The sequence below is a fragment of the Martes martes genome (assembly GCF_963455335.1).
Source record: "Martes martes genome assembly, chromosome: 6".
Lineage (NCBI taxonomy): Eukaryota > Metazoa > Chordata > Mammalia > Carnivora > Mustelidae > Martes > Martes martes.
Genome location: NC_137893.1, coordinates 138,555,974 through 138,579,775, shown reverse-complemented (window position 1 = coordinate 138,579,775; position 23,802 = coordinate 138,555,974). Strand labels below are relative to the sequence as shown.

Here is a 23,802-nt window from a genome sequence, read left to right as displayed (position 1 = left end):
TCAGACCATCAACTGTCATGTGGCTTTTTGGACAGGAGTCTGTTTTCCCCTCAGTATCCTCCTAATTGTTTTGATATAGGTCGTGGCACTAAGGCAACACTATATAAGTGTGAACTCTTACAGTGAAATTGTGATAATGCCTCCCCCAACACTAGAATTTAGGTGTGGTATAACCGCAGTTGGCTCCTGTCCTTTCTGCAGCATGCTCAGCTGGATCATTTCATTAGTCTTAGAATTAAGTGAGCCTGCATTTTAACGGCTTGAACATTTTTGGATCCTCTTACAGCATTTTGATGGGGTTTACAGATATTCAGTAGCTTCAGTATAATCCATGAACATGGCATATTTGGAAATATTCTGTCATTTCACTGTATATAGTTTTTACAGTTTTATTGAAATAATACTGTTTCACATACCCATTTAAAGTGTACAGTTCAATGCAAAAGAATGAAACCGGACCACTTTCTAACACCATACACAAAAGTAAACTCAAAATCGATTAAAAGATCTAGATGTGAGATTTACAACCATATAAAATCATAGAAGAGAGCATAGGCAATAATTTCTCTGACATTGGCCATAGCTATATTTTTCTAGCTATGTCCCCTAAGGCAGGGGAAACAAAAGCAAAAATAAACTGTTAGGGCTACATCAAAATAAAAAGCCTTTGCACAGTGAAGGAAACCATTAACAAAACAAAAGGTAACCTACTTGAATGGGAGAAGATATTTGCAAATGATATGTCCAATAAAGGATTAATGTCCAAAATATATAAAGAACTTCAGCAACTCAGCACCAAAAACTTCACAAGCATTCCACCTAAAAAATGGACATAGGATCTGAGTAGACATTTTTCCAAAGAAGACATAAAGATAGCCAACAGACATATGAAAAGATGCTCAATATCAGTCATCATCAGAAAAATGAAAATCAAAACCACTATATCACCTCATACCTGTCAGAATGGCTAAAATCAAAAAGACAAATAAGTGTTGGCAAGAGTTTGGAGATAAAGGAACCCTTGTATATTGTTGGTGGGAGTGTAAATTGGTACAGCCACTGTGGAAAACATTGTGGAGGTGGAGGTTCCTCAGAAAATTAAAAGTAGAATTACCATAGGATCCAGCAGTTCCACTACTGGGTATTTAAAGAAAAAGAAAACACTAATCTAAAAAGATAAATGCACTGCTGTGTTTATTACAGCATTGTTTATAACAGCCAAGATATGGAAGCAATATAATTGTCCCTCGATAGAGAATGGGTGAGGAAGATGTGGAACACACACACACACACACACTCTGGAATAGTATGTGACCATAAGAAAAGATGAGATCATGCCATTTGCGACAACGTGCATGGACCTAGAGGGTATTGTGCTAAGCGAAATAAGTCAGAAATAAAGACAAAGCCATATGATTTCAATCATGTGGAATCTAAAAATACCAGATGAATAAACAAACAGAAAGCAGAATCAGAATGATAAATAGAGTGAACAAACTGATGGTTGCCAGAGGGGAGGGTGTATGGAGGTGGGCAAATAGGTGAAGGTGGGCCGGAGATACAGGCTTCTCGTTAGGGAGAAAAGAAGTCACGGGGAAGAAAGGCACAGCGTACCGTCAGTGTTGTTGTCATAGTGTTGTATGGCGACAGATGGAAGCTACACTCGAGAGCATCCCGTAATGTATAAACTTGTTGAATCGTATGTTGTACACCTGAAACTAATGTAATGTTGTGTGTGAACCTATACTCCAAAACATAAAAAGATAAAGTGTTCAATTCAGTGGTTTTAAATATATTCACAGCGTTGTTAAACCGTCACCATAGTCAGTTTTAGGGCATTTTCATCACCATCCCTGTCACCACCCCCAAACCCTAGACCTATTAGTAGTCATTCCCCATCCCAGGCAACCACTGATTTGTCTTTGTCTCTCTGTAGATTTGCCTGCATTGGACATTTCATATAAACGGAGTCACAGAATATATGGTCCTTTGTTGACCGGCTTACTTCACTTAGCATGTTTTCCAGGTTCATCTCGGTTGTGGCATGCATCAGAGCTTCTTTTTATTGCCAGGCAATATTCCATGGTGGGGATAAAACTCCATTCTGTTTATCCATTCATTAGTTACTGGACATTTGGGTTTTTCCACTTCTTGAACATTATGAATACTGCCGCCCTGAATATTCATGTGTGCAAGGTTTTGTGTGGCTATGTTTTTTCTTGTGTGTATACCTAGGAGTAGAATTGCTAGGGCACATAGTGATTCAGACATTTTGAGGAATAATTGTTTTCCAAAGTGGATATATCATCTTTCCTTCCCAACCACAGTGTATGAAGATTACAGTTTCTTTACATCCTCACCAACCTTTTCCATTTCTAAATGTTTTTTTAAAGTTAACTTTTTGTTTTTTTGTAATCTCTACACCCAACATGGGGCTTGAACTCATGACCCTGAGATCAAGAGCCCGGGCTGACCCAGCCAGGCATCTCTTTAATTTTTTTATTATAGCTCTTTTAGTGGGTTGAAGTGGCATCTTGAGGTTTTGATTTGCATTTCCATGATGACTAATAATACTGAGCATCTTAACCATATGCTCATTGGCTGTTTGTATATCTTTGGAGAAATAACTTAGTATCTCCTTTTTCCATTTTTAATTGGATTATTTGTCTTTCTATTGTTGAATTGGATAAGGTCTTTGTATATTCTGGATGTAAGTCCCTTATCAGAGTAGGGTTTACAAATATTTTCCCTCTTCTGTGGATTTCTTTTTTACTTTCTTGATAGTGTTCTTTGAAGCACAAAAGTTCTTAAGTCTTTTTTTAAGAATTTTATTTATTTATTTGACAGAGAGAGAGATCACAAGTAGGCAGAGAAGCGGGTGGGGAGGGGAGCAGGCTCCTTGCTGAGCAGAGAATCGGATGCAATACGGGACTCAATCCCAGGACCCTGAGACCATGACCTGAGCCAAAGGCAAGGGCTTAACCCACTGAGCCACGCATGTGCCCTAAAAGTTTTTAATTTTGATGAAGTCCTGTTTATCTCTCCATATGTTTCTTGATATATATTTTCTTTCACTATATGTTTTAGCTTATGAAAGTTTTCTGACTCTGTGTTGAAGTCTTGTCTTGCCTAAATAATTGAGGTGGGTGTATGGCATGTTAATTTTGGTGGATATAGTAACATCTTTTCCTGCCTGATTTGCTTGTCGTGAAACCCAGTGAGAATGAAGTGGGCCTGAAAAAATGATTCCCAGTGTGGACAAATGGCTTAGCTAAGTTTTCTTAGTAATTCTGTTTGGCTTAGTCTTTAAATGTTTGCTTATTTTTTGTTAGAATAACTTGGGAAGTTCTAATATCTATACTTTGACAGATTTCTTTCAAATATATTACCAACTACCGCCTTGAGGCTTTATCTAGTAGGTCTACGCTGCCTTCATGTCATTTTTTTTCCTGGGCATTTAAGGGGGACCCTGGCTTCTCCTTTTGTTAGAGACTTCCAGTGTTCCCCAGCCAATATCCACAGTGACTGACACTATTTTCTATCTTAATGAGCATGCTTTTGAGGATTAACTAGCTTGAAGATTTAATTTAGTTCAGGGGTGAGATAAATGGAGTGTTTCTCATTTTATATCTGTAAGGTTCTTTTTTGCACGTGTTTGTATTTTCAGTAAAATAATGGAATTAATTCGGTGGTTTGCCGAGGTCATTTCCAACTTGGATTTTATTCATTATGTCACTAAGGTTATATCATAGCTTTTCTGTTACATGTATAGTATACATACCTTTGTGAGTTAGCGTCTAAAATAACCGTGGAAGATTTCAAACTGCGCAGGTAAGGAGGATAGTGCAGTGAAACCCCCATGTACCCATTACTCGGCTTCAAAGACAACCAACTTATGGCTGATGTTGTTTTTTCTGTTTGCACACTTACCCCAACTTCTCTAATTATATAGAAGCAAATTGGGAGTTGCTTCTTTATAGTAATTTCAGGAACTTGATAGCATTTCCCGCCTCATTCTTACTTTAAATCTGAATCCTGCTCCTATCTTTTTCTTTTCTTTTTTTTTTTAAGATTTTATGTATTTATTTGAGAGCGAGCATGAGTGTTGGGAGGGGCAGAGGGTGAGGGAAAAGCAGGCTCCCCACTGAGCAGGGAGCCTAGTGAGAGGTTGTGAATCATGACCTGAGCCAAATACGACGCTTAACCAACGGAGCCACCCATCTGCCCCAATCCTGCTCTTATCTTAAACTTTAAGTCCCAGATAGTTCTTTTCTGGGTATTGGATTATTCAGTAGTTGTAATCACATAATATGTTATTTAAAATACCATTGATAACTCCCCAGTGTGATGAATATAGCTCTTACTAGAGAAAGAACTGTTTACTCTGAAACATTACATTTAAATTTGACAGTGCATTCTCAAAAGACAACTTAGACCTATCTGCTCTTAAAGTGGTGTCAAATTATTCGAAGCTTAAAATAATGGAAAGCTTAAAGCAGTCCTGAATGTTGTTTACTCAATATTAATTTTGCCAGTGTAACTTTGTATTAATAGTAACTGGAGCTGGAGGGGATTGTGCATTCTTCAAATAGTACAGGGCAGTACGAACAGTTACAGAATCTGAGGCCCATTTAAAATCTGTTCTCTGCAGCTTTCTGCCTGTGTACTTCATAGTGTTGACTATCTTAATGATGGTGAGCCTTTGGGTATCTGGATTTCTTCTGCTATAGTGGAATCTGAAATAATGTACAGGTTTCATTGAGTTGGTTATGAGTTCAGGCCTCTGAAAGACTCCACAATGGCATATCTAGTACACTAGTCAGCAGTAGATTGAAGTTGTGTGGACTGCTTTGTCTAATCGATACCATGTGATTATAGGTGTATTCTTAGAAACTGAGCATTTGTGGCTGATAGAAATCTATAGATGACATGGCCTTATTTACTCACATTATCCCAAACTGTCTTTTGGGCTTGGTTTTGGGGGTAAAGAAGTTCTGTAGGCATCAAAAAGTAACACTGCTGTTAGCATCATGCCTTCAAGTAGACATAGGTCATGGTAGATTTCTTTTTCCTTTGTAGTTTCTGTGTAGACTAGATTTAGCAGATGTCTGCCCATAGCTAGAAAATTGTCCCCTTGCTTTTATCCTATAGGATAAACTGATGAGGGGTTGAGAGAATGAGATAAGTAAAAAACAGTTTTATGGTATAATATACTACAAAATTAGAATACTAAATACCCCAAGAAACATTTCACCCTTTCTGTATGTGCATCCTGACTGTAGAAAAATTGAAATAATGTGTAAATGCCAAAAGGTTTAATTGTCAGTACCAGTAGATTTTCAGATTCTAGCCAGTATCTATCTAAACTTGAGTGAACTTGATAAGAAATTATTACATATAAAACAATTTAAATGTTCTGTTGGATTTTTAAAATATGACTTTTCATGAATAGTGATTTTTTTTAAGATTTTATTTATTTATTTGACAGAGAGTGAGTGAGACAGCACAAGCAGGGGGAGGAGTGGACGGAGAGGGGAAAAGCAGGCTCTCCTTTGAGTAAGGAGCCCAATATGGGTTTCAATCCCAGGACCCTGGGATCATAACCAGAGCTGAAGGCAAACGCTTAACCGACTGAGCCACCCAGACGCCCCTCTTTTGGTTAAATTCTAAGTTTTATTCTTTCTGATGCCATTGTTAATTGAATTTTTTCTTTTCTTTACTTTTCTTTCTTTTTTTTTTTAACTTATTATTTTATTTTAGTTATTTATTTGAGAGAGAGAGAGCAGGACAGTGGGGTGAGGGGCGGCAGAGGGAGAAGCAGACTCCCCACTGAGCAGGGAGTCCAGTGCAGGGCTTGATCCTGGGACTCCGGGATCATGACTTGAGCCGAAGGCAGACGCTTAACCCACTGGGCCACCCAGGTGCCTCTGGAATTGTTTTCTTATTTTACTTTTCAGAATGTGCATTGTTAGTGTGTAGAAACAGGTCACTTTTGTGTAATATGCTATTTTGCTGAATTTGTTTATTCCAGCGGGGGTGTGTGTGTGTGTGTGTGTGTGTGTGTGTGTTAATGTATGTATGTGTGTAATATTTAGGAGTTTCTGCATATAAGCTGTATCATTTGCAAATAGAGATATTTTACTTCTTCCTTTCCAATTTGGATATCTTTCTTCTGCTTGCCTTACAACTCTGTCCGGAGCTTCCAGTACTGGTTAAATAGAAGTCGGTAGAGCAGGTGTCCTTGTCTTGTTCCTGGTTTTGGAGGAAAATCTCTTCTACCGCTGGGTTTGATATTAGCTGTGAGTTTTTTTAAAACATGGCTTTTATTAAGTTGATGTTTCTTTCTAGTCCTAGTTAAGTGTTTTTATCTGCATCTTATTTTTTGCACAATAGTACTCTGAAACTAATCCAGAATTGTTTTGTATTGCCTATGCTGTTAAGTATTTTTGAAGACCTACTTTTAGGAAGAATATTACAGCATAGCAAATATGGTTCAGCAGTACATTAAAGAATAGTATCTTCTTTTTACTGGGAAGAGTTAATCTTGGGATGTAAGGAATCATTCATCGTGAGGGTTTTAATATAATTCAGCATATTTATAGGTGAAGTGATTTTACAATTTTTTTCTTTCCAGTAGATATTTAATAGGCATTTGCTAAAACTTAAAGTCCATTCTTCTTTATTTCATTTAGAAGTTGGATTCCACCACTTCTATAACATGTTAGTCGTCTAGAGGCCAGAATCACATGTAATGGTGAAACATTAGAAACATTCCCATTAAAATCAGATATAAAATGGAAGCCCATTGTTACTACTTCTCGATATTAAAGATACAATTATAGAGGATGTCTGTACATGTGTAAGTATTGGGAAGAAGGAGGCAAAAAGATCCTTGCCTGCCAGTAATACCCAGAAAACCTAAGCCAGTTGATTAAACAAAACTTGTTAGACTAAGAGAATTGTAGATATTAATCACAAAATTAATATAGGGAAAAAAGCCCAATAACTCTTTCTTACTTTCTGCTGTCCGTGCCCTTAATTCTGGTTTCTGCCTGCCATGTTCTGCTTGAACTCCAGTTTTCTCTTCCAGGTCCGGAAATGTACGTAGGTAGAGAGCAGGATAGTGATAGGGCTCACTTTCTGAGTTTTCTGTTTATTTTGAGTTTTTTTTATTTTTATTTATTTTTTTTTATTTATTTTTTTTTTTTTAAAGATTTTATTTATTTATTTGTCAGAGAGAGAGAGAGCGCGAGCGAGCATAGGCAGACAGAGTGGCAGAGGGAGAAGCAGGCTCCCTGCGGGGCAAGGAGCCCGATGCGGGACTCGATCCCAGGACGCTGGGATCATGACCTGAGCCGAAGGCAGCTGCCCAACCAACTGAGCCACCCAGGTGTCCCAAGTTTTTTTTATTTTTGAGTGATGTTTTCTACTGTCTGAAAGATGTCTATTTTGTCTAGTTTAATAATTATTTAAATTATAGTAGAAGAGCTAGTCTGGAGGCCTAGTTAGTCTAGCCTAACTGTGAGTCTTTTTGTAAACTTGAAAAATGATTTTAAAGTTCTTGAAAATATACCTGAAGTTGAATAGAGAGATTCCGAAAAAGAATAAGGGGAATGTGGGGGGTAGGTTGGAGTAACTTTTACAGTTACTAAGTGTGTTCTAAAGTTAGAGTAGGTAAAACAGTATCCTACTCGTACAGATACATCACCAGGGAAAGGAGTGAAAAGCCTTTTGGAACTTAGTGATGTGGTAGTGGTGGCTTCTCAATCAGTGATTAACAGATAGCTTGTCTAAGAAGGTTATTTTAGAATATGAACAGGCTAACCATTTGGAAAACAACAAAGCCTGAATCATTCTTTCACTACTACATCATAACTGATTCCAGATGGACTCAAGATTAAACATTATATTGAAATAAAAGTGACAGTGCAGTACCAAAAAAAATGAGTACAATTTTTAATTTCTTACAGTCTTGGAATGGTAAAAGTCTTCGTAAACAAGGTGCAAGTTATTTTCTGTACTGTAAAAGACACCCATCAACAAAATGGATAGGTTCAACCAATGGTGAAAAATTAATTATTTCAGATCATATCACAGGATCTTACTGATCAAAAATTAGATTTTAACTTATTTTATTAGTAAGAGGGACTATATCAGTAAGCAATTAATGGAAGAAATGTAAATGACCAATGAATATAGAGAAGGATGCTCAGTAGCCCTCTCATTTAAGTAAATGTAAGTAAAATAATGATGCCACTTGACATAGTAGATTGACGGAAATCAAAAAAGGTTAATACCCAGGGTTAGGATGGCAGAAATGTACTTTGTCATTTGCTCTTTGTGGGAGTTTAGCTTGACAAGATCACAGTATGTCTCATAAGCAGAAACGAGCACACACTCTGATCAGTCCCCAGAGCAGTACCAATGTAACTGTTTATCCCATGGAATCTCATACCTTGGTTACTCAGGCAGCTCTAGGGGCTCAACTCAGGCTTACAGAATCAGGTATTTGTGTGAGTAGCTTAAGAGTATTTGTTTAATAATTTCATGTTTCTGTTATGGTTTTAGAGAACTGTGGATTAATCCAAAGGAATATTCTGAAAAGTACGCAGATATCAGTGCATATATGTTTGATGGAGCATTGGGAAAATAATCACATAAATATAGTCAATGTCTGTGATAAAATACAATGTGGTCTTTAAAGCGAATGCTTTGTATATAGAGACAGTTATATTGGTAAACAGAAAAACAAGTCCTAGAACTGGATGCATTGTGTGATTATGTAATTAGGGACAACATTTATGTATGCATATAAAATATCTGGGAGGATACACAAATTTAATAGTGGTTGTGCCCGGAGGAAGACATCCTTTTTGTTTCATGACTTTCTTATATAGCTTCTTTGATTTTATTTTTTTACAAGCAATTTTTATAATACCAATTCAAGGAAAAGAAAAGGACCATGAACTTTTAGAAGTTGTATGTGAACCCTGAAACGTGGTTTGATACTCGGTTAAGTAAATTCATTGCAGTTAGATGAAATCTTGTTTGGCTAAAGAATAGCCTAAATTGGTCTTATCATGGGAGGCTTCAGTGACTTGCATTGAACCTATGTTTATTATATAGTATTCTTTTTTTTTTTTTAGACTCCGTTTGTTGTGATACTGTATTGCTTTTTCTAAGCTGTGTATTCATAATATATATATATTTTTTTAAAGAACCCTCAACAACTAGTACTTCTTCAAATTACCCAGATGTATTAACAAGGCCTTCTCTTCATCGGAGCCATATGAATTTCTCCATGTTGGAATCTCCTACATTACACTGTCAGCCCTCCACATCTTCGGCATTCCCAATTGGCAGTTCTGGATTTTCCCTTGTAAAGGAAATTAAAGATTCTACCTCTCAGCATGATGATGATAACATCTCAACTACCAGTGGTTTTTCTTCAAGAGCTTCTGATAAAGGTATTCTTGGCATTTGGTAGTAAAGTAAAATTTCGTGGGATAGGTTTTCTTCTGACTTGTAATTTCCATTTTCTTGTAATTAGTGCTCTTACTATGCAGTGCATATTTTTGTTTCAGATATAGCTGTTACGAAGAACACTTCAGTGCCACCTCTGTGGTCCCCAGAGGCTGAACGTACTCCTTCACTCTCACAGCACACTGCCACCAGCTCGAAAAAACCAGCATTCAACTTGACTGCCTTTGGATCACTTTCCCCTGTGAGTGTACTAATGGGATTTGATTTAATCACATTAATTTTGAGTGTTTATTGCTCATAATTTATTGTTGTGTTTCTGTGCAGTCACTTGGGAATTCTTCAATCCTTAAAACAAGTCAACTTGGAGATTCTCCGTTTTATCCTGGAAAAACAGTGTATGGTGGGGCAGCAGCTGCTGTAAGACAGCCTAAACTGCGAAACACAGTGTATCAGGTTGGTTTGAATAGGAGAAGGACTGAGAACTTAAAAATAATAATAGTAATAATAATTGACAAGTAACTCATGGACCTCAAGTGGAGTTGTGGTTTGGCTATTTTTTTTGGTAAAGTGATAGAACTGTGGGTTAGAAACATTCTTTTTATTTAGGGACTATCTGAACATTATTTTGACCCAAGTTAATATTTATTCACTACATTTGTGAGTGTGTTCTATGCATCTGTGCTTTAGGAATTAATTTAGGAGATAATACTCCTTTTTAAAAAAAATTGAGGTGCGGGGCACCTGGGTGGCTCAGTGGGTTAAAGCCTCTGCCTTCAGCTCAGGTCATGATCCCAGGGTCCTGGGATCGAGCCCCGCATCGGGCTCTCTGCTCCGCGGGGAGCCTGCTTTCTCCTCTCTCTCTGCCTGTCTCTCTGCCTACTTGTGATCTGTCAAATAAATAAATAAAATCTTTAAAAAAAAAATTGAGGTATAAATTATGTTCAGTAACACTTACCCTTATTAGAGTAATTGAATTTTAACAGAATACATACAGTCATGTGCCCATTCTGCAAAGTATTGAATAAACATTTCCATCACCCCAAATGTTACCCTATGCCTCTCTATAGTTGACCCCTCTTTCTGCTTTCCACCCTTTGGCAACCACTGATCTGTTTTCTTTCCCTGTAGTTTTGATTTTCCAGAATGTCATTTAAATTTGATCAATATAATTTCTAGCCTTTTGAATATGGCTGATTCTATTCAGTGTAATGCATCTGAGATTAATATATAGTTTTGCCTACATCAGTAGTTCCTTTTATTGCTGAGGTGTAATTTGTTTATCCATTCCCTAGTGAAAGGATACTTGGGTTGCTTCTGATCTGGGGCATTTCTGATTAAAGTGGTTATGAACATTTTGTGTGAACATTAATTTTCATTTCTCTTGGGTAAATACCTAGAAGTTGGCTGCTGGGTCTTACGTTAAGTATACATTAAAACTTTATAATAAATTGCCAGACTGTTTTCCAGAATGACTGACACCATTTTGCATTCAGTTCTTCTTGTTTCTTTGGTTTTTCTTTTCTTTTTTTTAATTTTAGCCATTCTGATAGGCATGTAGTGGTAACTCCACATTGCTCTGGTTTTTATTTATGAAACTGAGCATCATTTTGTGTGCTTATTTGCCATAAATGTATCATCTTTGGTGAAACATCTGTTCAGATCTTTTGCCCGTTTTTTGTCTTAAATATTTGTTAATTTATTTTTAGAGAGTGTGTGCACACATGTGAAATGGAGGAGGGGTGGGGGGAGGGATTCTCAAGCCGACTGCCAGCTGGCTGGGAGCCCCATGTGGGCCTCCATCTCATGACCCGGAGATCATGTCCTGAGCCACCATCAAGAGTCAGACACTCAACCAGCTGAATAACCCATACTCCCTTGCCTGTTATTTAATAGGGTTGTTTTCTTATTAATGAGTTTTGAGAGTATGTTATTCCTTTATTAAGTCCTTTGTTAGATATATGTTGTGCAAACCTGGCTTAAGTCTTTTGAAGAGAAGGTTTTTACTTTTGATGGCATTTAGTATATTGGTTTTTTTTTTTTTTTTTTTTCTTATATGGTTCATGTGTTTGGTGTAGTGTGTAAGACATTTTTGTCTAAGCTAGGGTCACAGATTTTCTTCTGTGTTTTCTAGAGGCTTTATAAAGCCTCTAAAGTTTGAGGTTTTAATTTAGGCTTCTGATCTGTTTTGAGTTAATTTTTGTCTGTGGTATGTAGCATGTCAGGAGGGAGGGATCAAGATTTTTTTTTTTTTTTTGATATAAGGGATGTCCAGTTTTTCTAGTACCATTTGCTGAAAAGTTTATACATTCTACATTGCTTTGCCTTTGCCTCTTTATTTGAAAATCAGTTGACCATATATGTGGCTCTGTCTTGACTTTCTATTATTTTCTATTTCTATGTATCCGTTGGCCAACTCGAAACTTCTTTTGATTACTATAGCCTTACAGTAATCTTGAGATCACTAATGTGAGTCCTCCACCTTTTTTCTTTTACAGGTTTTTTTTGGTTTCCTAGATCTTTTGCTTTTTCGTAATTTTAGAATCACATTACCAGTTTCTGCAATCTACTGGAATATTGATTAGGATTGCATTGAATCTAAAGGTGAATTTAGGGGAGAATATACATCTTCATAAACTTGAATCTCCCAGTCCTTGAACATAGCATGGCTCTCCATTTACTTGTCTTTTTGAAATATCTTTTATCAGTTTTTTGTAGTATTCATCATACAGAACTTGCACATATTTTGTTAGATTTATACTTACGTTTTCATGTTGTTTGATATTAGTTGAGATATAATAGCCCAAATAGTCTATTCAGTAAATTGAATACATAGTTAAGATATCTTCCAGCAAAGAAAACTTTAGGCTCAGATAATTTCCTTGGTGAATTCTACCAAATGTTTTAAGAAAGAAAGAATACCAATTCTACACAAACTTTTTCATATAATAGGGCACCCTTCCCATCGTATTTGTGAGAGCAGCATTACTCTGATACTGAAACAAACTAAAGAATAAAAACCATGAATATCTCCACAGATGCATAAAACACATTTGACAAAATTCAGTGTCCAGACATGATAAAAATTTTCTGTAGCCTGGGGAGTAAATGGAGATCTCCTCAACCTGTTAAAGGGTATCTGTAGAAAATCTTCAGCTAGCATCATACTAGTGGTGAAAGACTGAGTACTCTTCTCATCAGGTCAGGAAGAGAACGAGGATATTTAATGCCATGCTGCAGGTCTAGCCAACGCAGGAAGAAATGCAAGGCATAGACATTGTGCTTATCTACGTAGACAAGCCTAAGAAATTTAAAAAAAAGTTATCAGAACTTATAATTGAGTTTAGCAGGATCACAGAAGACAAGGTCAATATACAAAATCACTTGTATTTACATATGTATTAGCAAAGAACAAGTGGAAATTGGTAACTTTTAAAAAAATAAATTCAAGGTGAATTCCACCATTCTGTGTTTTGCCCTTAAGAGTTTTTTGAAGCTCATAAAAATGGTTTTGTTGTGTATATTACTGTGCTTACTTTTACAGATTTTGACATTTTAAAGATGGAGAAGTAATTATACTTGCAGTGTATAGGCTTTTCGAGAAGGGAGTCTATGTGAAGATGACAGTCCATAACAAACACAGCAATGGGATAGAAACAAGTATATATATATATATATATTTTTTTTAATTTTAAATTTAATTTTATTTTTTCAGTGTTCCAAGATTCATTGTTTATGCACAACACGCAGTGCTCCATGCAATACATGACCTCCAAGATTTTGTTTTGTCTTTAGTTTCTTGCTTTCCTAATTGGAGGATGATTTCATGTATATAGTTAACAGTAATTAGGAGTTTTATTTCTGAAAGTGTTCATGAAGGGCAATATTTTGTTATTTTAGAAAGTGTTAACTGAATGTTAGAGTTACACAGGGAGCTTTTTCTAGAGCTTAACTGGATCCTAGTACTCCTTTAAACTTTTTTTTTTAAAGTTAAAATAATAGTTAAGCGTCTTAGTAGAAGATAGGATGTTGCAAGCCAGTGATTCATAGAATAGTCCCAGTCAGAGTGTACTCTTGCTATTTCTTTCTTTCTTACAATGAATCTTACACTTTTTTTTTTTTTTTAAAGATTTTGTTTATTTATTTGACAGACAGAGATTACAAGTAGGCAGAAAGGCAGGCAGAGAGAGAGGAGGAAGCAGACTCCCTGCTGAGCAGAGAGCCTGATGTGGGGCTCGATCCCAGGACCCTGGGATCATGACCTGAGCCGATGGCAGAGGCTTAACCCACTGAGCCACCCAGGCGCCCCAAATCTTACACTTTTTAATGCTAAGTCATGACATACCTTTAAAATCCTTCTCAGCACAGGCTTCCAAATGTTTTATCACTGATATTTGGGATGAGTCTATTACTCCTTTCCCTAGAGTGTTAGAGCTGGGAGATATATTAAAGATTCTCTAATTCAGTTCTGTTTTATTGATTAGCGAATCGAGGCCTTGATTGGCCCGTGGCAAGTAGAATCCAGTGACAGGACAGACTATCATAATTTCCTAGAGGATTTTAATGTTGACTTCGTGTTTGCCAAAGATTTTGGCCTGAACAGCAGTCTTTAATGGGCATCCAGTTCTTAATAAAACTGTTAAAGAATACTTGCAGCTACTTTGAAAATGTCATTAAATGTTTGGTATCAGAGAAACATTATTTATAAATAGTTATTATGACTCAGTTTTTTGGATGTTATGAGCTATTTGTAGAAACTGTGTTATGTTTTGATTGTGATAATATCTTTATATCAAGCATTGACAGATTGTTTTGTGGTAGTCACTGGGTTATTGGATTGTTGTAATGGATTCTTGAGCAAAGAAACTTTTTTAATTGGAATTTGTAAACATTGCTTGCATATTAAAGGATACTTATCTATTCTTTATAAGGGGTTTTCCTTAACTCCTTAACTTTTTTTTTAAAGATTTTATTTATTTATTTGACAGAGAGAGAGATCACAAGCAGGCAGACAGGCAAGCAGAGAGAGAGAGAGGGAAGCAGGCTCCCCGCTGAGCAGAGAGCTGAGATCATGACCTGAGCCAAAGGCAGAGGCTTAACCGACTGAGCCACCCAGACTCCCCTTTAACTCCAATTTTAAGAAGGTTAAAGATCATGAAGAAGTAGCCTGAGTGTTTAAAATTTTTCTTATGTCAAAATTTGAAAAAGGAGTTTAAAAAATTTAAATTTCCTTTACAATAGATACTGTAGCCTCGTTTAGTTATCTTGGAATTTAATTAACTAATACCTGGAGTAATATTTTAATATAGTTCTCTTTAATTTAGTTCTCTTTCATTTATTTATGTATTTTTATTGAATTACAGTTGCCACAATGTTGTGTTAGTTTTAGGTGTACAGCATAGTGATGGCATAGTGATTGAACAAGAAGTGTTCTTTGATGTAAATATCAGGGATAAATGGCTCAAGGTAATGGTAAAACTTTATAACAGTGATCTCACTTTTCCTACTTAAATTAACATAGCTGCAGATCTGTAGGTGTGGTGTGTGCTTATTTGGCTTTTCAGTAAAGGTATAAAGAAAAAAAATTGAACTTCATGCTTAATGACACCACCCAGAGATAAATTGCTTTTACCACATTAATTCCGTTTCTCTTTGAATATCCATTCTGTTTTGTAAATATTTTCATTTCCTGAAATATGGGCTTTAGAGTTAAGGGTCCAGAAAAATAATACAGTGTTCACTTTATAGGCACCAGTCAGAAGACAGATGAAAGCTAAGCAGCTCAATGCACAGTCCTATGGTGTGACCAGTTCAACAGCTCGGCGAATATTGCAGTCTTTAGAGAAGATGTCAAGCCCTCTAGCGGTAAATTTTTAGAATCACAATTAAATGTGGGTGTGTGACAATTTGAGTTTTGTGGAAAATCTTAATTTTGTTACTGTTTCAATATTAACAGGATGCAAAAAGAATTCCATCTGTTGTTTCTTCTCCCCTGAATTCTGTAAGTTGACTTTTAAATCTCTTTTAGAGATATATTTTTATATATTGGTGATGAAAGTCATACTTTTCAAAATTTCCAATTTATTCTAATAGTATTTTTACTTTTTCAGCCTCTGGATAGGAGTGGAATAGATACCACTGCAGACTTTCAGGCCAAAAGGGAAAGGGTAAACCTTCTTCTGCATTTATTAAAGTTTCAGCAGTTTTGTTATATTTGTTTTTAAGTTAGTAAATATACAAATTGAATTTGATAGTCATTAGGGAACATGTTTGAAAGATAAGATTGTTTTGCTTGGACATTGTAGCTTCTTACGAGAGCCTGCCTTAGTACAGATCTGTAAGTGCAGTAAATGCTCAGTCATAATTTTTTGGGTAACTGGTATTTCCGTTTTCAGCATCTTGGTAGTCTACCTTCCGATAAATAAAAATAGGAGTGAACAGTGCATGAAGTGTTTAGTAATCAGAGAAGTTCAGTGAACTAAAACCCTCATTGAGCATAGTTAGCTTTAAAAACTTTCCTCATTAACAAACAAGTCAAATCTGTGATGTGTAATAGAATTTCAGATTGCTAGATCTTTCATTAGTCAGCCCCAAATACTGTTTGAAGGTATGGGAACTAACACAAAATATGTTAGTATCTTGATAACACTTCTTGTGTTCTATTTGGTAAAAATTAGCTTTGGAGGTTACTGTGGGGGAAAATGAAATGCTTAATAGAGTTAAAGAGGTGTATTTTTTGTTAGTTATACTTGTGGCTAGTTAAGTATCCTTCAAGAAAGCAGATTCCCAGATCTTATTTGTGAAAGCATTTATTGCAACACCAATTTCCCCCAGAAGTAACTGATAGCAAGAATCATAGTTTTCTGACTTAACTGTGGGAACTGTGTGTAAGATATTGGTAAATTATAATTATTTTCACTGAAACTTTGAAACTTTGAAAATTGAGGAGTATTGGGCGAATAGTGTTGCTTTACAGTTTTTAGATGTTTGTAATCAGGCAAGAGGGAATCCATTATTGGCCACTGTGTTTGTACCTAGATGTTTGTAATCAGGCAAGAGGGAATCCATTATTAACCACTGTGATAGGGTTAATTTATGGCATTAGCTGCTTTTCTCAAACTCCTGGTTTATATCAGATTGTTTAAAAAGAAGTAAATGTAAAAAACTGTGCTGTAGTACAAGTTCTCATTGATTAAAGTTTTATTAAAGGTTGAGTATAGTATCAATAGAATTTTATTAATGGGTGTTAGGATATATAAAGCCCAGAATATAATATCGTAGTTCATGTTTCACAGATGTAAAGAATAGTCTGCAGAATAGACTCTCTCATTGAGTTGTAAGATCACAGTTGTGATGAGGATTTAAGGAAGAGCTAGAATACAGAGGCTTTGCCTTGGAAACCAATGTTGTTCACAGCTGCTTCAGAGTGAAAGGACTGTATTCATAGCATCACACTGTTTGGACAGAGTAGAAGTTCTTGGCTTTATAGTCATCTTACACCAATAGGACTTTTACTGTGTTTCCTTTTTGCAAAGAACTGTTGACAAAACACTTGTGTGCTTAGATAATAATGCCAGTTTATTTTAGGATTTGAAATTCTTAACAGAGTTTTACTCTGTTTTGCTTTAGTTGTTTTTTTTTTTTTAAGATTTTTTAATTTATTTATTTGACAGACAGAGATCACAAGTAGGCAGAGAGAGAGGAGGAAGCAGGCTCCCCACTGAGCAGAGAGCCCCATGCGGGGCTCGATCCCAGGACTCTGGGATCATGACCCGAGCTGAAGGCAGAGGCTTTAACCCACTGAGCCACCCAGGCGCCCCTAGTTTTTTAATAATAATAGAGGAAAATAAACTTGGAGAGAGGTTTGCTCATTTTTTGGCAACTATTTTCATAGCTAGTTTAAAAATAATCTCATTTCCAATTGAAGGATATCTAAAAAGTAATTTGGGGAAAACATGGCAAAATCAGTTTTAGTTTCTGTATTCAAAATTCAACCTGTAAAAGCTTAGATTTGTAGAACAGTTTTGAATACAGTTTCCATTTTGTGCATGTGCACATATATGTGAAAAGTCATTCAGTCTAGAAAAAAATGGTCTGTGAAACCCATTTGGAATTTTTTATATAGGTTTATAAATATATATACCTTTGGTTCTGTTACTATCAGTTTTTCCTTTTAGTATTTGTTTGCATTCTCTCGGTATTTCTGTAAGAAGTAATCATAGTTTCTAGGTGACATTAGCTATTGCCAGAGAAGTTTTAGATATGTGTCACTGATACATATTTGAAAATAAAGGTTTGTCTTTGATTTCTGATTACCTATAAGGTGGACTCTCAGTATCCTCCTGTTCAGAGACTCATGACCCCAAAGCCAGTTTCCATAGCAGCAAATCGAACTGTTTATTTTAAACCATCTCTGACCCCATCTGGTGAATTAAGGAAGACTAATCAAAGAATGGATAAAAAGCACAGTGTGAGTATGTGTTTATTTTCACTCGTCTTTGAATATTGATTAAAATGAGTAAGAATAAGATACAAGTACTCTACCATTGCAGTGTAGCAACTAGATAATGCGTAAAGTTTGTGTGTTAGTGATTACAAATTGGTATGCCTTTCAAATGGCTAACACCTTCATTAAATCTGAAATTAGTATTTACTAGTAATACTAATATGTACTTATGATTTAGATGAAATAATTTTGCCCAGAATTGCTTTATCTGTGTGTATTGTTTGGATTATTGTTGAACTGTTTGAAAATAAAATGTCATATATCTGTTCATCCCTAAAAGTACTTTGATGTGCATTTCCCAAGTATTTTTTTCTATATTTATCATATCTGAAGAAATTGATGTCCGTTCCTTCCTAATATTATATAATATGTAGACCACATTCCGGTGTTTATAGTTTTTTGAATCAGAAGCTAAGCAGATTTCACACATTGCTCTGGTTTTGTCTTTCTAGATCTCAGGCCTTGACCCTCACCACGTTGTTTTTGTTTTAAAATAACTGCTTTATTGAGATGCAATTCATATACTGTACCAATCACCTGTTTGAAGAATACAGTGGTGCAGTGGTTTTTAGTATATTCAGAGTTGTTTAGTCATCAACACAGTCGATTTTATTTTTTTTTATTTTTTATTTTTTTTAAAAGATTTTATTTATTTATTTGTCAGAGAGAGTGAGCACAGGCAGACAGAGAGGCAGGCAGAGGCAGAGGGAGAAGCAGGCTCCCTGCTGAGCAAGGAGCCCGATGTGGGACTCGATCCCAGGACGCTGGGATCATGACCCGAGCCGAAGGCAGCCGCCCAACCAACTGAGCCACCCAGGCGTCCCCACAGTCGATTTTAGAACCTTGTCCTCCCCGTTCTCCCTCCCCTCCCCAAATCTTACACCTGTTCGTAGTCACTCCCCACCTCCTCCTCGCCAGCCCTAAGCAACCACTAATGTGTCTCTCTGGATTTGCTTCTCCTGGACATTTCGTATAAGTGGGGTTTTAAAATATGTGGTCCTTTGTGACTCACTGATTTCACTCAGCATAATGTTTCAAAGGTTCATCCACGTCATCAGAACTCTGTTCCTTTTTATGTGGCTGAATAATACTTCCTTGTTTGGATATACTAGATTTTGTTTATTCTTACATCAGTTTAGGGACATTGGGTTCTTTTTATTTTTTGACTGTAATGAATAATACTGCTGTGAATGTTTGTCTACAGGTATTTTGTAGTCATATGTTGTCATTTTTCTGGGGTTCGTACCTAAGAGTGGAATTGCTAGGTAAAATTGGTTTTTGAAGAGACTAGGACAGTTACCTAAAATGTCCCATGTTTGGGTTTGTTTTTTGGGCTATTTAGCTAGAGTGTATTTTTTATATTTATTGTATTTACATAGTATTACATTACATAGTATTACATTTACATTGTATTACATAGTATCTTATGTTTATGCCTTTACTTATTTTTAATTTCATTTGGTCTTCATAACCTAATTTATTAAAAATTTTCAAACTGAAGGTGAGAGAATAGTACAGTGTTTACCCATTACTCCTGCATTCACCAGTCATTAACACTTTGTCATATTTGCTGTATTAAAATTTTAAAAACGTTTTGAATATAATTTTGAACTTACAGACTCTGTAAGAACAACTTTAAGACTTAACGGTTTACTATATTTGTTCTTCCTTTACTGTGTATTTCTTATAGATAGGGAATTCCCTTAATGTAATAAATACAGAATAATTATCAAAACCAGGAACTTAGTATTTTACAATACTATTATCTAATGTACAGATTTTATTTAGATGTTGCCAGTGTCCCGGAGGAAAAAAATTCAAGATTATGTATGCATTTAGTTTTCTTTCTTCCTTTCTTCCTTCCTTTCTTTTTTCATTTTCTTTCCTTCCTTCCTTCCTTCTTTCTTTTCTTAGCAAATAAACTTTATTATTTTTTTTTTTTTTTAATTTGAGAGACAGAGCACGAGCAGGGCAGAGGGAGAGGGACAAGCAGACTCGGGGATGAGCAGGGAGCCTGACGTGGGGCTTGATCCCAGGACTCGGGGATCATGACCTGAGATAAAGGCAGATGCATAACCCACTGAGCCCCCGAGGCACCCCTGCATTTAGTTTTCATATCTCTTCATCTCCTTTAGTCTAGAATAGTTCCTTAGGGTTTTGGTTTGTTTTTTGTATTTCGTAACATCAGTATTTCTAAAGTACAAATAAGTTACTGTGTAGAATGTCCTGCAGTTTAGGAATGTGTAATGTTTCCTCATAATTAGATTCCAGTTACATCCTTTTTATTTTATTTTTTATTTTCGAGTGTGTGCAAGCACGGGGAGGGGCCGAGAGAGAGGGAGAGAATCTCAAGCAGACTACGCACTGAGTGCGGAGCTTGACGTGGGTTTTGATCTCAATGACCCTGAGATCATGACATGAGCTGAAACCAAGAGTCAGGTGCTTAACACACTGAGCCTCCCAGAGGTCCCCCAGTTACATACTTTTGGTAATAATACTGAAGAATAGATGCTGAGCTCTTCTCAGCCTGTCATCTCAAAAGGCACATGCTATCAGTTGATCTCAGTACTAGCAGTGTGATTATTAAGGTGGTGGTAGTAGGATTTCTCCAGTGTAAAGTTACTATTTTTTTTTTATCTTTTGTAATTAATAGGTATGTTGTGGGTAGATAACGTTGAAAGGATAAATATCCTTTTAGTAGTTAATATTATTGGTGATTTTTGCCTAAATCTGTTGTTTATAGATTGCCAAAGGGTGGTTTTCTAACTCCCCCATTCTTTCTACATTTATTAGTTGACATCCTCCTGGAGGAGAAGTTTTCTTTTTTCTCATTTATGTGCCTATCTGTGTGTGTGTGTGTGTGTGTGTGTTTTTTCAAGTCAAGTATTTCTCACATTCTATAGATTATAGTTCTTTATTGGTATTATTTTGATGTTCATATTGTGCCATTTGGTCTTTGAACTGGCTCCTGTGTCCTTTTTGTATTTCCCTTCAGTTTTTGAACACTTAGTTGCCTTTTGATATAAAAGAATCAAGGCTCGAGGTGTCTGAGTGGTTCAGTCAATTAAGTATCCAACTCTTGGTTTTGGCTCAAGTCGTGATCCTCGGGGTCGTGAGATTGAGCCATTAGTGGGGCTCTGCAGTCAGCAGGGAGTCTGTCTGAGGTTCTTTCCCTCTACCCCTCCCCCTCCTCTCTCTCTCTTTTGCTCTCAAATAAAAAATATATATATTTTTTAAAGATTTTATTTATTTATTTGACAGAGAGATCACAAGTAGGCAGAGAGGCAGGCAGAGAGAGAAGGGGAAGCAGGCTCCCCGCTGAGCAGAGAGCCTGATGCGGGGCTCGATCCCAGGACCCTGGGATCATGACCTGAGCCGAAGGCAGCGGCTTAATCCACTGAGCCACCCAGGCGCCCCTCAAATAAAAAATACTAAAAAAAAAATTCAAGTTCATCTTGTAAGTTTCTGGTCCCTGCCTTGTATTTTGCTGTTTCTCCAAAGAGCCATGATATCCTTTCCATGGAGGAACTTAAATTGTAGAGAATCATTTCATAGAGAATATCTTTATAAACTTGCTTATACCTTTAATAGGCCATCGTGAGAGATGGGTAGTAAAAGTATTTCTGTGGTTCTTTTTGTTGAAAGGGCAGTGTGCTCAGTGACCTTTTATATGTGTAATCACGTTGTAATTCAGTTACCATTCAGAAAACAGGGTATAGGTCACAAGTTTTAGGATTCACTAAGTAAAAACCCATCAAATTCCTGATTGCAAATATTAAAATGGACGGACAGAAGGGAGGTATTCAGAAAATTAAAATGAAGAAGCAGGCATATAAATTTGGTGTGCTCATTTTGTTCTAGACCGGGTATGAAAAGCCTGTGACGCCAGGACAAACTAGAGAACAGCAAGAAAGGTAATGTCGTCTTTATAGCTAAAGCTTCTTTATATTTCATTTGTAAGGCCTGTGTTTATGGCTTTTTTTTTTTTTTTTTGATAATTAAGAAGGTTAAAAAACAAACTTCATGCACAGAAATCTGTTACCTTTTAAAGTCACATTCAGCTGTATATTTTCTTGTTAGCAGTTCTAATTTTTAGGTATTCAGTTAGTTAATAAGTTATGGACCAGAGTAATATATCATTTGTTTTAATTTTCTTTTTCTTTGCCTAGTGGCTTTTCTTATCCAAATTTCAGTATGTCTGCAGCCAATGGTTTATCTTCTGGAGTAGGTAGTGGAGGCGGCAAGATGAGACGAGAGAGAACGCGCTTTGTTGCATCTAAGCCTCCAGAGGAGGAGGTAGGGTTCTATCCTTCATATTCTTGAAGTTTATGGGAAGCTCTGGTGTGGTGGTGGTGAGGGGAGATCCCAAGGGGTGGGGCTTGGGGGAGACCCAGCACAAGAACGACTACTCTGCCATTGGGGCAGTCCCTTCCCAGTGTGAGTGTGCATGCACCTACGTGTGTTCAATACCCCCTTCACTGTCATGACCCAGAAAACCTAACCTAGGACCTTAAACCCCATGGGTGCTGCTAAAAAGCCATAATTCTTCATATAAGAGAATTATAATTGAAACTATTTGACCTTGGGAATATTATTGTATCATTAGGTAGGTTTTGCCTCTTTCATAAATGGATTAACTGTGCTCTGCTCTCTTGACATTTTCTTCATATTATTTGTGAAGCTTATCAGTGTTGTGAAAGGTAATTCAAGTTGTGTAATTTCACTGTTACAGATTTATCCTATCTGAAAATTTACCCCACCCTGTTCCGCAGGGTGCCTGTGAGTTGATTCCGATATGTGCTGAGGTGAATGTGTATGCACTTCTGCTTCGGCACGTGTAGTGTATTCTCTAGGCTTTTTCTAGAATGGCCTCGTTGGGTTCTAGGGGATGATACATATCTTCACACGTGTTAGATGTTGCCCTGTTGCTCCTGAAAGTAGTTTAAATACTTCCTTGCACATGACAGTTGGTGGATATGCTTTTTCTTCTTTCTTATGGGTACTTTTTTTTTTTTCTCGTAAATCTTTGCCAAGGTGATGGGTTTGAAGTGTTATGCCATTGGACTTTTCATTTTGCATTTCCTGTTTATAAGGGAAGGAACCCTTTTGTGAGTCTCTTGGTCATTTGGGGTTTCTCTTTATTCATTTTTTATTGGATTATTTCTTTTATTGGGAAGATTTTTTTTGAAAGATTTCTGTATATATTCTGCAAATGAAAGTTTGAAAAAGATAAGGACTAGTTAAAGATTGGTTAAATCTTTCTACAGCCTGTATTTTCTAACTACTTGGAGTTGAATGCAGGCCTTCTTTCAATCTTTTTACAAGTGAATTTCAGCCTAACTGGATCATTTAAGTTTTGATACATAATGCTTTATTTTTGTTTGTTTCTAATTAAAATTTCATTTGTAACTTCTTCATTGACTCATGAGTTTTTAAGAACTTTTTAGTTTTTTTTTTTTTTTTTTTTTTAGATTTTTAAACAGGAGATCTTCTATAACAGTTTCTGTTGACTCTAAAGTCATGTTTTGGTTGAAACTGTACAAGTCAGTATTGCTTTCCTTCTTGTCTCTTGGTGTGTTTTCCAGGGTTATTTAGAGTAGGCAGTCTTTTTTGTTTTCATTTCCTTCATCATCCCTTTTCCCATTGGGCAGTTTGGTAGTTGTGCCTCTCTGAAGGTACCAGAATCGCGACTGCTTTGGCCACTTGGACTTTCTGCCCCCTGGGCTGTCTCATGGTATATGGCATTATGCTGGGGGCTTGGCTCCTGGACTGGTCTAGGGATTCTGCGTGTTGCTCTCCTGCTGGAGTGTTGTGAA

General features: G+C 36.4%; 1 protein-coding gene across 1 annotated transcript in view; it reads left to right on the top strand.

Moving 5' to 3' along the window:
* The window catches only part of NUP153 (nucleoporin 153), a gene marked incomplete at its 5' end in the record, with an annotated part of 71,397 nt that overhangs the window by 14,424 nt on the left and 33,171 nt on the right, over nucleotides 1-23,802 (top strand). The window contains 9 exons of the mRNA XM_080806362.1: nucleotides 9,219-9,467; nucleotides 9,585-9,724; nucleotides 9,808-9,936; nucleotides 15,229-15,345; nucleotides 15,437-15,481; nucleotides 15,591-15,647; nucleotides 17,804-17,950; nucleotides 21,848-21,900; nucleotides 22,156-22,282. Of these exons, the coding sequence (XP_080662488.1) occupies nucleotides 9,219-9,467; nucleotides 9,585-9,724; nucleotides 9,808-9,936; nucleotides 15,229-15,345; nucleotides 15,437-15,481; nucleotides 15,591-15,647; nucleotides 17,804-17,950; nucleotides 21,848-21,900; nucleotides 22,156-22,282 (1,064 nt within the window). The remainder of the gene's footprint in view (nucleotides 1-9,218; nucleotides 9,468-9,584; nucleotides 9,725-9,807; nucleotides 9,937-15,228; nucleotides 15,346-15,436; nucleotides 15,482-15,590; nucleotides 15,648-17,803; nucleotides 17,951-21,847; nucleotides 21,901-22,155; nucleotides 22,283-23,802) is intronic.